This window comes from Coloeus monedula (assembly GCF_965178545.1).
Source record: "Coloeus monedula genome assembly, chromosome: 7".
NCBI lineage: Eukaryota > Metazoa > Chordata > Aves > Passeriformes > Corvidae > Coloeus > Coloeus monedula.
The window spans coordinates 30,710,323-30,725,790 of record NC_138787.1 but is presented as its reverse complement, the minus strand read 5'-3'; the positions used below and the strand labels follow the sequence as shown (position 1 = coordinate 30,725,790).

Sequence of the window (15,468 nt, the reverse complement as noted above, 5' to 3'; positions counted from 1 at the left end):
GCTTTTGATTCCAAAACATAAGTTCAAAACACAACTGATGGACCTTTTTTGCATGAAGAAATAAAATGTACTTTAACTTTCCCCTCTAATATTCTTTTCCTTTTTAAATAAATCCACTGCAATGTCTGAAAAGCCCACCTTTTAAATATCCTTTCCTTTTATGCATAACACAGTTTTCATTCTGTGGTTTAAAGACAGGCATGTATCCATATCTGAAGAGACAAACCTCACTGATAAGTGACACACGACTTTCAAATCCTTAAGTGACTCATGTCAACAGAGAGTTATAACAGGCATCTCATAAAGCTTCTCTGCAAAACAGGCAGATTCTCAGTATAGTCAGCTAAGCACCCATGCACCTATTTCAGTGCATTCTGGCAGTTTATCCTAAAGTATACTTTAGGTCCAACAATCTGAATTAAAGAATGGTTGTAAATTGCTCTCCCCCTCACTGGACAGCTGAGCACAAACAAACAGCTCAAGACATACCCTCAGAGGCTATGTTCACGTGTCCTCTCTCTCCCACATCTCCCCCCTGCTCAGGTCATGCAGCCAGCTCTTACCTCAATGGTGTACTGCTCAAAAATCCGGAGCTGAAGGAAAATGTCTAGCTTAATCTTCCTCTCATGGAAGAGCTCTTCCATCTGTACCTGGGCCTCGTCGAGCTGCTGAAGGACAGATTCAATGTGGCTGATGGAGCTGTTGTGGGGGGTCTTGTTGTTGGAAACAGCAGAGTCCCTGTAGCAAGGCAGAGAGCAGGGTTAAAGCCGAGCTGTGAGGCAGGCAAAAGAGCAAGAACTACACATCTGTGATTCTGTGTGCTGCTGAGGAGAAAACCCAAGCACAAAGGGCTGAGGGAAGGTGTGTGCAACACTCATCTCCTCTAGTTGCTGAAATCCTCCTGCTCCTGAGCTCGGCACAAAGTTTGAGCAGGGGGATCATCCTTTTTTGTGTGGTGACACTGTGACCTTACACACTTGGGAGGGGCAGGGGAAGAGATGGCACATCAATCTCAATGGCTCTCTTGAGGAGACTGGCAGGCAATCACCTTTAATGCTGCAGGATCACCTGTTCCTGCCTATACTCACATCACCCACCTGGACCTTTACAAGTTAATTTCCTGCATTACCTTATTACTTACAGGCTAATTGAATTAGAATGACGAGTATTTGAGACCAATGGCTAGGGATGCCTTGATATCCTTTGGATTACGTAGTACAGAAATGGATACAGAATACAGTGCAAAAATACCCCAACACTCCAAGAGAGATTCTGACTTGTCTTTTCACTGGAAAAGTGAAATGAGGTGTGACTGCAGCAGGTCAGATACTGCTCCAGTTAACATTTTCCATTTACAAGCAGCAGAAGGGAGCAGACCTTTTAACTGGTGGGCCAGGGCCAAGGGGGAATTTGCTGTTCTTGAAAGAAGTCTTAGCATGGGCACAAGACAGTCCTGACAGTTCCTTTTATATTTGTGCTTTCATGTATATTAATAGGTTCACCTAAAGTCTGCTATGTCTTCAGCAAATTTTTTTTCAGTGACTGTTTTATGGATAAATACCATTTGCAGACATAAAGAACTGAAATTTATCCTCAAATGTTCCACACAAGGCCCTCAACTTTCAGAAGGGCCAGAAAGGAAACTCTGAAGCCAAAGTTTAATCTTGGCTTTGGCACATCAGCTAAAACAAGATTCAGATGCAATAGTTTTCTCCATCCAACCTGCTCAAAGGTGTGTGATAGCAACTGCATTATTTGGTATATTTAAACTAAGACAACAGAAAACCCTATCAAATACACTGTTGGAAAGACCTGTGCAAATTGTCATCACATGGGGTCAGAATAAAACAACAGCAGTCAACTTAATATTAACACTGTCAGGGAGCATAATGGAGAAAAAAAATCAAGCATTATCTTTAGCAGACACTTTTAAAACTGAACTGGGCACTTAACACAGGGTCATTTTGGCTGTGTTTAAAACACACCTTTCAGGTTCTAAGGCAATAAAACACACACATTATTCTGTTTTCATTAAGTGGTTTGAAGGAAATGAGCAAGCATTTGCCTGAACATCTAAGACTGAGAATAAAGTTAAAAATACAGAATACTATTAACTGCACAGTAATTAGTTCTTTGGATGCGTTTCACCTCTTTTCCCTCAACTACTTGATATTTAATACACTGAACTTCAGATGCTCCAGCATTATTCTAAAGCAAGAACTACCGATTTCCCTTGCTTATAAGGGAATAATATTACACCAATATTTCTCTCTCCAGGTGTTATGGTTTCTGCCCCACTCTGTTTTCACATTCTTGGTAATCACAGGACCTCTCTCTGCCTCCACATTAGAGCTGTATAGAGGAAGAAGGAATGAAAACAACCAGAGATTTTGAAACTACAGCATAATCTGAGGCTGCATCCAATAAAGTTCTGTTTCCTTCAGTCAGCACCTGTCTCCTATAAAAGGACATGAAATAACTCTTCACTCAAATGCAGGATTATTACTATTCATATATTATCTAAATTGCCCAATGAATTATTCAAGACTAGTGTTGAATAATCTCTCACGGGATCTAGAGACACACTTAGTTTTAGAAATTCTATTTCATTAAACATTTCACTCCTCAAATCAAGCCGCACTTGCATTTCAGTGACTGATGCAATATAAAAGTTTAAGAGTAGTAATCTGGTACTTTTTTTAAGTCTCCTTAGATAAGGTATTGACAATCCCTAGCTAGTCTGGTTCAAGAAAGATTTCCCTACAGAAAAAAACCATTTCTGAGATTGCACGCCTCTGCCACAATATTTCTTGCTCTGTCTGGCAATGAGAAACTCTGGGAAAGAATAAATATAAGATCCTTACTAATCTTTGAAAGGCTATGGATTAGAGTTTTAAAATTCAAGGAAATTATTGGAAAAAATCCCCAAAATAAACTTTGGGGAACATAAAATTGGACTCAGTACATTGCTGCTGACTTTGTTTAAAATGAACACTGTGCTCCTAAAACCACTTTCAGTGCTTTAACTGTGAGAAAGCTCAGTGAGAAATACCCATTTTCTAAAGCTTATGGGCAAGATACCTAGCTCTTCACTGGCTTTTTTTTTTTCCAGCCACGAACATTCCTGCTCTTTCACATCTCACTGGAGCAAGTCATTGTTTTGCCTTTCACAGATGAGCAGAAATATTGCCCCCAGCAGCACCCCTGGAACCTCAGTTCAAAAGGTTTGCTTCTTGTTGACTGTTGAGAACAACAATCACCTCAGTAAAGCACTGATAAGAAAGAGTGAAAAGTGTTTCCAATGTGAATCATGACATGTACAGAGTTGCTAGGTAGGCCTGTTTTACTCCTGATAGGTATGGGCTCCTGATGTAGTCACTGAGGCCTTGAAGACCTTGCGTGAAGAGCAGTCCCAGGCAAGGTATGTAGTTCAGGCAGCTGAGCTTTTCATCGCCTATCTGGAGGGAACACAGAGTGGCTATTACACAAGTGATCCTCTCTAAACCAAAATCTGTTCTCTCAAAGATAAGGACAAGAAACATAAAACTTTCCAAAGCTCCAGCAATTTTATTGCTTTTAACCTGTGTTCTGACATGCTTGATAAGAGCAGTGTATTTCATTCTCTTCATTGTTGTAGCGTTTGCAATCTTCATCTATTCTTCATGGCAGGTACAAGGTGATCCACACTGAAATGCAATCCAGTGTTAAGGAAAGATTGCAGCAATTCTAGTTTTTCCTTTTTTTCTTTATCTGTGTGTTCTTTACCATTACCAGCAGCCACGAAAGATTTTAAGAGTGGGCACACACAGAGGCAGCTTCACTGCATTTTTTCACACTGTTCTGCCTCACTTTTTGAAAGAGTCCAGGATCACATTACAGGCTTTGCAGTTAGTCAGAGTGCTCAAATCCAACACTTGAACCAGCTAATCTTGACAGTTCAGATGAGTTCAGTTCAGTGCTGCAAATTTTTGTGTGCATTCAAAAGTTTGGCAGCCGTTCTATCTGGCTTTGGTGTTAACTCCATCAGAAGCAGGGAATCACTTTGCACAAATATGTTCACCTTGTTCCACCTTGCTCACTGCCCAGAGTACAAGCCAGAACTCAAACCCAACTTTTTTTTGTTAAACACAGCCACCACGAAACCTGCCTTGGTGTTTTGCAAACGTTTGAGTGTAACACGAATTCCATGCCTCCAGTGTCTCAAAGCGGAGGCCACCATCACTTTTCCAAGATTGAAACTAAGAATTGACCACGTTCACATTAAGGAAACCTCAAGTCCCACACATCACCTTGCAGTTCACCTCTTCCCCATGCTCCACTGACTTCTCAGCTCCAGGTATTACCCTGGCCACTCCCCAGAATTCCCTACGACTCAGGTGCTGGCAAAAAGCCTTTAGGCCAATCTCACAACCAGAACAAGAACTCTGAATGTAGACACTTTCTGCAACCCCACAAACCACTTCACACTCCACCTGATGGCCTTGTACAGGGTCCCCTTCAGACTTTTATCCATGGGTGTTTGCACTGAAGTGATGCCATTCCAATAGTTGGGAAGAATAACAAAAAATCTTTAGTCCACAATTTCACTGCCATTTTTTCATCTCACAGAAATGCCCTAAACTTTGCAAACAATTTCTTTGCATATAAGTAAGTGACCATGCAGACCTTTGACTGACCTGCTACAGCTGGCCACAGACACATTCTCAGCTAAAACCCCTTCCCCTCTGGCAGCTCATTTAGCCTACTCAGCATGTTTCTTTCCTACTGATCTCATCAGCAAAGATGAATAGAAGGATGGAACCCACCTATGTCTACTCCTGATCCTTCCTCTCCAGCTCTAAGATTGGCAAGCAATACTACAGCTCAGGTCCCTCACCCTGTCCCATGATGCCAGCAAATCACACACAGCATGAGTAGGAATCTCCATGGGCTCTCCAGTGTGGTTGCCCAGGGCTGAATGACAATCAAAACCTAGAGCAGTCCTTTCAAATCCCTCTTTTTTTTTTTTTTTTCTCTGACCCAGCAGAGAAAACTCTGCATCCAGAATGACAAGAAAAAGCTTAGAGGAAAGCTCAGCATGTGGCAGTAGTAAAATACTTAAGGACCCTAGGAGGGCTCTTAAGGGCAGAGCACCACCAGAGCCCTCAATGTCCATTCTACTCTAGAGCATTTTAGGATTTTCTTATCAGGTTCCTATCATGGCTCATGACTTTCTGCACATCTCAGGTGAAAAGTAAAGGCATCAGATTAGGAAAGCTCAGGGTGAGGAGGATGCTGTAACTATCTGGGACAGCCTGGTGAAATGCATAAAACCTGGGATATTTGCATATTATAATGCATACAGTACATGCACACCATGTACATGTGGATAAGGGCAACCTGTACCAATACAAAGATCTAAATAATAAGTGATGGTTCAGTGCCCAGTAACATCCCTAAAAAGCAGGAAAACTTCATTGCTGTCAACAAAGCTAAAGGCACAGAAAACCACTGTTACAACAAATGAGAGAGATTTCACAACTACAAATTCTGTATAAGCTTACTCTGCAAATATTCATTTGATGATAATTGCAGATTGAGAAAGAAAAAACAATAAACCCCCAACAAAAACCCCGACACCCCTTCCCCCCCACCCTCTGATAAATTCTTGGGGTTAGTCTCTTCATGTATTTTAAATTAGGCAAAAATGAGCTGGTTTAATTCATAGTGCCAGTAGAATCAGCAGTATAAGAGCCTCTTTGACACTATGAATAAACCCCACATACACAAAGATAAATAGAAGGGTGCTGCATGCAAAATGAAACAGTGAAGACTGTTAGACACGTGTGTATTTTATTAAGAGGACTACACTTACCCTACATCAGGAAACTAAACCATATAAATCACGAGGCCTCAGCTCACAACTATTTAACAATCTTCTATAAATACCAACTAAAAATATTCACTTCAAACACATTTGGTTCAATTCACTTCCCAGTGCCTATAAATAATCTCTCTGTCAAACAGGAAACCCATGTTCATCCACAGACTACTCTAGTCAGTCCACACAAATCACTCCTTGTAATTTCAATAAAACGTTGAAAGGATCCTTCAAAGGGTCTGAAGAATTACAAATAAGCAAAGAATTAACAAACTCTCCCAATTGATCCTAGCTTGCATTTCCCAATTTAGGCACCCCTAAAGCACAGCATGCATCAGATTTCTCAACACCTGTGCCCCAGGTGGATGCTTACCTGAGCTGCTGGATTAGATCTTCCCCTTCTTTAATAACATTGAGGGTAGCATCCAGGGTGGCTGTTTGCTGCTGCTGAAACTGCTTGATAAGCTCCTGAACTGCATCCACAGAGTCAGCACAGACATCCTCTAAGAGCTCCTTCTGCAGATCTTCCATCCATGTCCACAGCTGGGTAGAGGGGAGGGAAATATAAATCAGAGAGGGATTGAGATTTAACCCTTTTGCTCTCTAATTCCAGATCAATAGGCATTAGCTAAGGATGCATGTTTCACAGGAAAACTGACCTCAAATTTCTAAACCCAAAAAGATACATTTGTTATTGATTCTATTTAAAGCAATAAAGTAAAATAAACATGATACCAGGTAGTTTTGTAAAAAAATTTCAGTTTCTGTTCATTATACTAACATAATAACTAATTATTTTATTCTGATTAACTCTTTACACGAGTAACAAATTAAAATCCCCTACAGCTGTGATAACCTAACCCTTTCAGGAGCTGAGCACTATCAGCTGCTATTAATTTCACATGTAGCTGAAGCCTGTTGCAGGACAGACCTACAATCTTTGGTATGTGTGTACAGTACTGACTGAAGTCTAGCTGTGCCTGCTCAGCTATGCTTTCCCAGGGGTTGAGGTTTGGGTTTTTTTTGTTTCCAGCACTTAAACCCCCTCCTCAAAATGCACTCAGACTGCATTTTAACTCTGAGGAAATCCAAACATAGAAGACAGAAGTATTACCAATCAACCCCATGCAGCTCCATTAATTTTGAATAGTCCTGACTACCAGTTTTAAAGCCACAATCACAGCAACAAATCACTGCAAGTGCTTAGATGAGAATTTCCATCCAGCTGTTCATCAGAGGTCTGGACAGGGGCAGGAATGCCCCGGCAGCCTCTCGCTGGCTGTAAAGGCTTAAAGCGAACCGAGGTTTCCCCTTTAAGCTTGTGCTGAAAAGTGAGTGCAAAATCGCACCAACCGAGCTGGCAGCCTGCCAGCAAACCCTAATGACTCCACCAGAGACTCTTTTCTGTGCCACGCCTGCCCCATTAACCCACATTTTGCTGGAATGTGCTGGAGGTAGCAGCGAAGTACCAGAGTGAGAAACAGCACCAGCGCACTGGGAAATGTCAAAGGATGCGGCGCCGGCTTCTCCAGCCGTCCCAGGGACTGCACGGCTTTGTCCCACAGGGACCTTGGGGTGAACGTGAAGCAGAGGAGGACATTGTGTGTGGGTGGCAAAGAGCTGGTAAAAATGTTTGTGTTCAAAACGAGTTGCACTGTATCCCATCCTACAGCATTTCCTCCGAGACTGTGAATTCTGCACGTTCACATTAAATGAGAGGAGGATGGGGACGCCTAAAGCTCCAGCTGCCAAAGCTTCCCGTAACCAGGGCCCACACCTAAGGCCAGTCACTAAATGCTACACTATACACATGCTACAGACTTCAAGGACATCACCCCAGTCCAAACCAAAATCATCAAACTTAGAACCTGTGCCAGCACACTCATGATACCAGAAAAGGGAGAGCCCAGCGCCTTGTGCTCTGTCCCCACCTCTGCTACTGACTCCTTGCTCAACAGACTTACAAAAACAAGTATTCAAACATATGCCTAACTTGTAGGCTTTTCAGAGTCAGCTTTGAATATCTTGGGTAAACGCCTCTGTTTATTCATAAATAGCCTAATCATAATGGCCTGCCCTACTACTGGCCTGAAACGGAATGTCTTCTCTTGGGATATTTACATACCTTCACATTCTTAGGTAAAAGGCGTGGTATAAAAGGGCAACTATTAATAAAAAAAAAAATGTAAGTAAATAGGCATGAGAAAGAAGTGAAAAAATGAAAATATACTTAAAGAGACAAATAGAAGGCTTTTTCATTTTTGGTCTGAGGTCCATGTGCTGAACTTCGGGAAGCTACCATAAAGGAGAATGCATTAGTGCCTTTATATATTAATTACATTGAGAATCTTCCTGATTTTGATCCAATCCCTGCACCCACTCAAACAGTAGGGACAGCTGGACTGTAACAGACATGGACCAGGTTGTTCAGGGAATATTACTTCTGCTTATCAGACCTTAAAGTAATAGAGTACTTTGTAAATACAGAAAAATAGCTATGTGTTTAAATCATCCTTCTGTTTTGAGGTGGGAAATACAGTAGTTTTTAAATTTCTTGCAGTTCTTAGTTCACTTGTCAACTTAACAAAAAAAGCTCAGGGAATTTTCTGTACAAAAATGAAAGTGAAATAAGGAATTTTGTTCATTGTTAGGAATCTGCTGTTTTCTTGAAATTATCAATGTTAGGGCAGAGGAGAAAGTTTCCAACCTTCAGAGGAAAATCCTGTGTTCAAAAGTATCTCCAGAAACCAGCTTTTCAGCAGGAGCATTGGACATTTAATATCCTACTTCACTTTTTTAGTAGGCTTCTAAATTGAAGCAGTTTTAAAATACTTAAACATAAACTGTATTGTGTTCACCTGGAACCAAAACACTCATTAATTTCAGAGAGCAGTCAAATACATTAATTCATATTAGCTTCAGATGTTTCCATTAATGACCTCTGACTGTAAGGATTTGCATAGTAAAACCTATCAGAATTTAGGTCATCCTTGACTCAGAGCCCTTTAATCCTTTAGACTCCACCAATCCCTGGAAAACCCTAATACAAAGAATCAGTCAATATTAGTAAGATTAGGAAGACCTTTCAGGAACAATTCACAATAGGAACCTGATTCCAAAACCTTCTAGGTTCTGTGCTACAACTAACAGCACCTGAAACAAATTGTTACCAAGCCTCGCTTGTGAATGCCACAGCAACTAAAAGACCAACTCCGTATCACTGCAACACCACAGTCAGAACAGCTGTTAATCATAAAACAGAAATCACATCCTGGTTGTCACTGCTCAGGAAAATCAGTCCCTCTTAGAGCATGATGTTTCATTCCAATGCAAGTATTTTACCGATTAAAAAAAATCCTGACAGTAAAAGCCCCAAATCATTGGATACCTTGTGCATTTCCAGTCCATGCTGTGACCTACTCTAAACTAGATAGATTACTGAAGGAACTGTTCCCATTTTTCATCTAAATCTGACCTATTGCACAGCACAACTCTTATTTCATATTTGCAGAAACTGACTTTTATTCTTAGCATGAACAAAATTGGTGAGCATTTGTTCCATTCTCATACATAATTCAAACTATTACCAAGGTACCACTTGATCCCATACAGGGGATGTATGTAGATACATGCAGATATTCCACATATAAAGACAGTATTTCCACATCTACCTGTGGTGACTTTCACTAAGTTAGCCAGTGATGCATGTGTCCAGAAAAGGAGATAATCTCTGCATTATGTTACTTGACAGATACTAAACAAAAAATACAGAATCCTAGAAAACAATAAAGAAGTATCACAAAAGTAAGTTTTGTTCTTCCTTCAACTGATCTATGCTTTAATATGATTAATGGATATGGAAATACCAATGCATTAGTGGTAGAACCTGAATTAAGTCTATCAGAGACATCCAGCTACAAATCTGACTCATGCAAGCTACATGTAAATGTGTCATAGTTGTCAGCTACACTGGAGTCTCAGGTAAATACCTATCCCTAAGACATTCATGCTGCAGGTCCATAGTAGCTCCACAACTGAGGCTTTATTTATCAAGGCTTTAAAAAAGAAAACGAATTCTCCTCTGATTACTAGAACAGTGGGAAAGAAGAATGACACCCCTCCTTTCTTTTGGGGGAGCATCTGGTGCCCCTCATGCATTTTGACAACAACATTTGTGCCTTTCTTGGATATAAAACACAGGCAGTTTCCCTCATCCAAGAGACAATACAGCTCTTTATTCCCAACTACTTAATCTGATGAAGTACCCTTCATTTTACTCAAGTATTTAGTGAGACCACTTAGTGGAGGTTTGAAGGACACCTGTGCCTGTTACCTAAAAATTAATGCTTTTGACTTTGAGCAAGAAACCACTTTAAACAAAACCCAAAACCTAAAGAGATTGCTAAGAAAATCTTGCCTGCATGATTGGAATCACTCTTAAACACCTAATGTTTATATGCTGCTATTTGTAAACGACAGAGATGAGTTATAATCCCCTCAAAAGCAGTTTAAAAGCACTGAGTAATGGGAGCAGTGCAAAGCACCAGTCAGTTCAATCCATGAGATTTACCACTCTACATCATTTTGCTAGTCTTCAAAACAAGGATGTCAATGGAAACAAGCAACTTCCCAGGGTGTATGTTCCACCCCTTTACTATGTCAGAGAAGCATCCGGTATTGCAGGGCAGGCCCCGAAAGGATGCTCATGACAACTCAGGAACAGAACATTCACCACAGCAATGAAGACTAGAACAGAAAGCAGGAGAATTCAGTGACATACAGGGACCCTGCTGCCACTCCATTGCAATGTGAGTGTTCAGAGAACCAAGGGCAGGCTGAAAAAAAACCCCAAAACCACACAAGCAGAACTGTTCCAGAGAGAGATGTCCATCAACCCTATTTCCCTCTGCTACTATGCCAGGCTTGCCCAAACCTATTCTATGGCAGTAACATTTAGCTAGGAATGCATAACATGCACTAGAAAGTCACACAGATCTCAAGTTCAGGTTAATTTATGGCAGAACTTCAGCCTGCACTTGTGTTTAGGCATCTGTTCAAAGGCTGCTGTGCATCCAGCTTGACTGCACAGCTTTCAGTAAATTGTCTGTTCTACTTTAATTTCCCCACACCAACATGGTGGAGAAAATAAAACTTTCCAGCACAATTAACCCTCATCAGCTGGTATTTAGTCACACTTAGAGTGCATCCAGTCCCATGAAGATACAAAAATGCTGCTAGCAAGGATTTTCTTGCTATTTTCTAAGTCCGTGAGAGACTTTTCTCTCACAGAGAAGAGGTAGCAGGGAATATAAACAACCAAGCCACCTGCAACCTTGGAAAGTCTTGTTTATGGTATAGTAGAAAAATATTTTGACAATGGATGTTTTAGGATTTTAGCCAATCACCCCAAGGGGTGGCTGATCCTCTGTCCAATTAGACTATGAAGAAAAAAGTCAATGAAAGAGTTTGTAAAATAATTAAATAAATCATTCTTGCTGCACAATTCCTGCCTGCTGGATCTTCTCTCCTCCTCCTCCCTATGGCTGTGAGACACGGTGATATATCCTAGGCCTGCGGTAACAGTCCCGTTTCAGTTGAAAGAACTGATGGGTTGTTGTAAATTGGAAGCATATTTCAACAACATTGTCCGAAGTCACATTCAAACTCTCAAGGAAACGTCAACAGAAATGCAGAAAACAAGGTCTGCAATGATGAGTTGCTAAGTGACCTCACGCCACCATCGAAGTGTCACATAATGACAGCACTAATAAAATGTGACAGGATGGGATATGACCAGACACTATGTATGAAATGCCACAATATGCGACTTCCATGGTAAGACACAACCCGTAAGACTCCCTGCTGCAAGACCTGATGTTGTCAGATACCACCAAACTGGTTGGGAAGAAATGACAAGTGGAAAGGGAACATTCTGTGAAAAAACCCATCTGATCTCTTCGAAACCTCTTTCTTGCTTTTTCCCTTTTCCTCGCCAATTTCTTGACATTCATCCTTGGTTGGGCTGCATCTGGTGCTTCTGTATGCTCAGGCTTTTTAATTAGTAACCTTGCCTATGGCAAAAGGATTTACACTGCCTAAACATCTGATGCTTTTTCCAAGTCCTGCGTGGACCAGATTGATATAGCACAAAATAATCTCCTCTCAAGGGAAATATGATTTGGGTAGCTAGGCTTACATCAGGGAGTGTGTAGATCTCCAGCCCAAGGTCATGTAAATGTAATTCAGGAACTATTTACTCTAGGAGAGAAGATTGATTTAGAACTGAAGAATCAAATGTGCATGTTCTATGTTGCTTCTACTACCATCATGAATTGTAAAAACATGTTCCTCTTCTAGCATAATTTTAGTACGTAATTTGTAATTAGGAATCTGGATATAATTAACTTCAGTAACTGTAATAATCAAGTTCTGCACTTGATCATACTGGTAATAGGCTTAGAAAAGTTCTTCCTACACTGGAAGATATACTCAGTTTTACACCAGTGTGATACAGAACAGTTTGGTGCAGAAGCTTCCCACGCTACAAATGCAGCAATTTATTAAACTAAATGTAGGTACCATTACATTCTCCTCTAAATTGTTCACTGGTTCTAAACATCTCATCACTTCTCAAATGGAAGTTGCAGCACCCCTTCCCTCTATGCTTTTTCCACTGACTGGCTGTATTTATCACTGGAATTCTTACCCTGATCTGTTGCTTCGAGCCTTTTGTACAACTTTGTGTACTACACCCTGGGAATCGCAGAAACAAATCATTTGTGACAATTCTGTATCATTCTGAAACTTGCTAAGGACTGAAAAAACTGCATAACTTTTCTTAAACCGATCAGTCTTGCTGGATCTATTGACTTGAGCCACTCCATTGACACCATTTTCAACTAGTTAAATAGACTCCTGTGCATACATGCACTTCAGGTAAAGACAGAATGTGTCTTTTGAGTGATGAGTGAATTACAGGAGTGTCCCTGTATGGCTTTGATGGAGATTTACTCAGTACACACATTACTGCAGGCACTGGCTGCCTACTCTGTTGCCTTTGTACACAGCACTAAAGCCCACACACTGGAACTGGGAGAAGCTCATCTTCCTCAGCTTCAGGAAATCAGGGGAACGGGCAGAAATGTGTCTAATAAAAGAGTACTTTATGAGAGTTGGCACATCCTATTTAAAGATGCTCATAAAACTCCCTTTTAGCTGCAACATGACCCACTGATGTTTGGAGAGCAAGGCATACAGGCTGGAGACCCATTTCCACAACACTCAAAACACATGCAAAGGCCCTCAAAGGCCAAGGACAATATTTGAGTGGAGCCATTGGTCTGAAACAACGGTGAATGGCCTGAAAAATGTGGATAATAAAGTATGAACTTAAATGCAGTCTACAGGAATCCTTTGGCTAGCACATGGCAGACTGGTGGAAAGAACTTCTCTTCCATGCACAAGTTTGACTTCCTGACATTTGGTTTATGTGGCTGCATTTACAAGCATTTAATTCTCACTACTTTGATTCTGTCTGGCAATCTTTTGCCATCACAGATGGCAGAATTTTATTCACTAGTGGTCTGGCTGTGCTTCAAACTCCCCTGCTCAAGAGCAGGATGTGCTGCCAGGATACCATAGCTCTTTTCTTTCCCAGCTACTTAATCCTTCATGAAAAAACTTGCCTCTAAGCAACAAACGGACAGCAAAGAAGGGCACCCTGCACCACCCCAGCTGTCCTGGTTCCTCAGTCCCAGATCTTTGGTAGCTTTACAGACATGATTTAGCTCTGCAAAAGAATCACCAAAGTTAAGGATTGGTGAATGTTGGCATTTTGGTCCAAGCCACAGTCTACCCTCTGGAGTTGGGGGGGATTTGCTTTTGTTTAACTGCTTCATGGTAATTAATTGCTGATAACCCAAAGTGCACTTTTATATAGCTCACACAAAAATAACACTTTTTGTACCAGCAGAGCCCTCTCCACAGCCACAATTATCAGAATGATAAACTGACAGGCGATCTGCCTTCTTCAAGGTATCTGCCACCCAGGCAAGGGACAGCACATGTGTTACTTGTACATCTGGCAGTTCACTTCTACCACACCCTCTGACTTCTGCCTGCTAATTCACCTCTGATGGGAATAGGAGAATATCTAGGAACTGAGCACTTCTTAAAAAAAACCAAACAAACACAACAAAACAGCATTCACTTCGAATCATAGAATCACAGAATCACTAAATTTGGAAAAGACCTTTAAGATCACTAAGTCCAGCCATCCATCTAGCACCACCACTGCACTGATTCAGCTCCCAGCAAAAATAATGGTCATACTTATAAGAGGCATAAGTCTAAGGTTTGATGTTTCACAGCCCTGCAGTGAGAAGAGGCACAGATATTTTCAAAGTTTGATTTTGCATGCTGTTGTGCATCTACAGCAGCTGTTAATATTATCCCAGTGAAGGACAAAATTTCAAGCTTTTGAACAAGGCACATTGTCCTTAATTCTAACACTGAAAAGTTCTGGGGTGTGAATTGGCTACGCAGTGAATATTTTATGTGCACAGAGACAGTCTGGGTCATTTTAATGTTTTATTCTTTCCTTTTTTTTTTTTTTTTTTAATCTGGACATAATATGGAGAAAAGGAAAAAAAGTGCTGTCCAGGACAGGAGCAGTGTGTGAGTGTGTAAGACAAACACTTTGTGGTAGACGTGTTCAGAGAACAAGACATTTTCAGAACTTCCAGAAGTTGCCAGCAAGTGGAGTTGCTAAACTGAATATCCCTTGCATCACAAATCTTTATTATATAGTGGGTGATTGCTCTGAAAAGTCAATATTAGCAGTAAAAGTCAAACAACAATTTTTTAAGTTCAGTAACGTTAACTTTGATTCCTGTGTCAATTCACAGTGAGTGACAGGATTACAGGATGTATCCCAGAACCCCTGTCATGTTTGCTCCATGATTAACTTTGATACATTCTGTCAACTCTTCTGATGGGAGTCAATAGCAGCTGACCTCAGTCCCTCGAGCTTTCTGCTCCCTGCGTCCCAGCAGCTCTGCCTTGAAGTCAGGAACAAGCCCTGTCAGAATTAGTGATCTAGACTGAAATAATCTCCTAATCACAATATTCAGCTGAAGCAGAGAAAATTAAATTTCACAGGTCTTGGTTATCAAGCAAAATTAAGTTAGCAGTGCCTGCAATAAAACACTATTACTGTTCCTGACTGATAGGGCAGACCCACTCCATTACCCACTTGAGTAACCCCACTGACATCTGTGAGGTGACCAAGGTGACCTGCTGACCACAAATAATTTAGGTTATAATATAGGAAGCTGTCTGACACCTAATGGTCCAGGACTCAGCTCTCACTTTCTCATGGCCTTATCAGACAAGATTTTCAGACTGAAACTTTCCATACCAGGTGTCTGCCTAAGGCTGAACTTGATGAATTTTGAGGCAAAAGGTCCAGAATGAGATGAAGGGATAAAAAAGGTACTTTGCCTGTGTTAGGAGTTTTATTTCTGCTCAAATGAGATGCTCCAGACCCTCCATGCTTTTAAGCAAGGGTTTGAAATTTTGCAGGGCTTAGCCTTGATGTCAAGGATACA

The 15,468-nt window shown here is 41.0% G+C and overlaps 1 protein-coding gene across 4 annotated transcripts in view; it reads right to left on the bottom strand.

Moving 5' to 3' along the window:
• The window catches only part of KALRN (kalirin RhoGEF kinase), a 452,901-nt gene that overhangs the window by 150,598 nt on the left and 286,835 nt on the right, over window positions 1-15,468 (bottom strand). For all 4 annotated transcript variants that reach the window (XM_082284833.1, XM_082284834.1, XM_082284835.1 and 1 more), the window contains exons 12-13: window positions 6,234-6,403; window positions 564-738 (exon numbers count right to left, since the gene is read on the bottom strand). In XM_082284833.1, coding sequence (XP_082140959.1) covers window positions 564-738; window positions 6,234-6,403 — 345 coding nt within the window. The remainder of the gene's footprint in view (window positions 1-563; window positions 739-6,233; window positions 6,404-15,468) is intronic.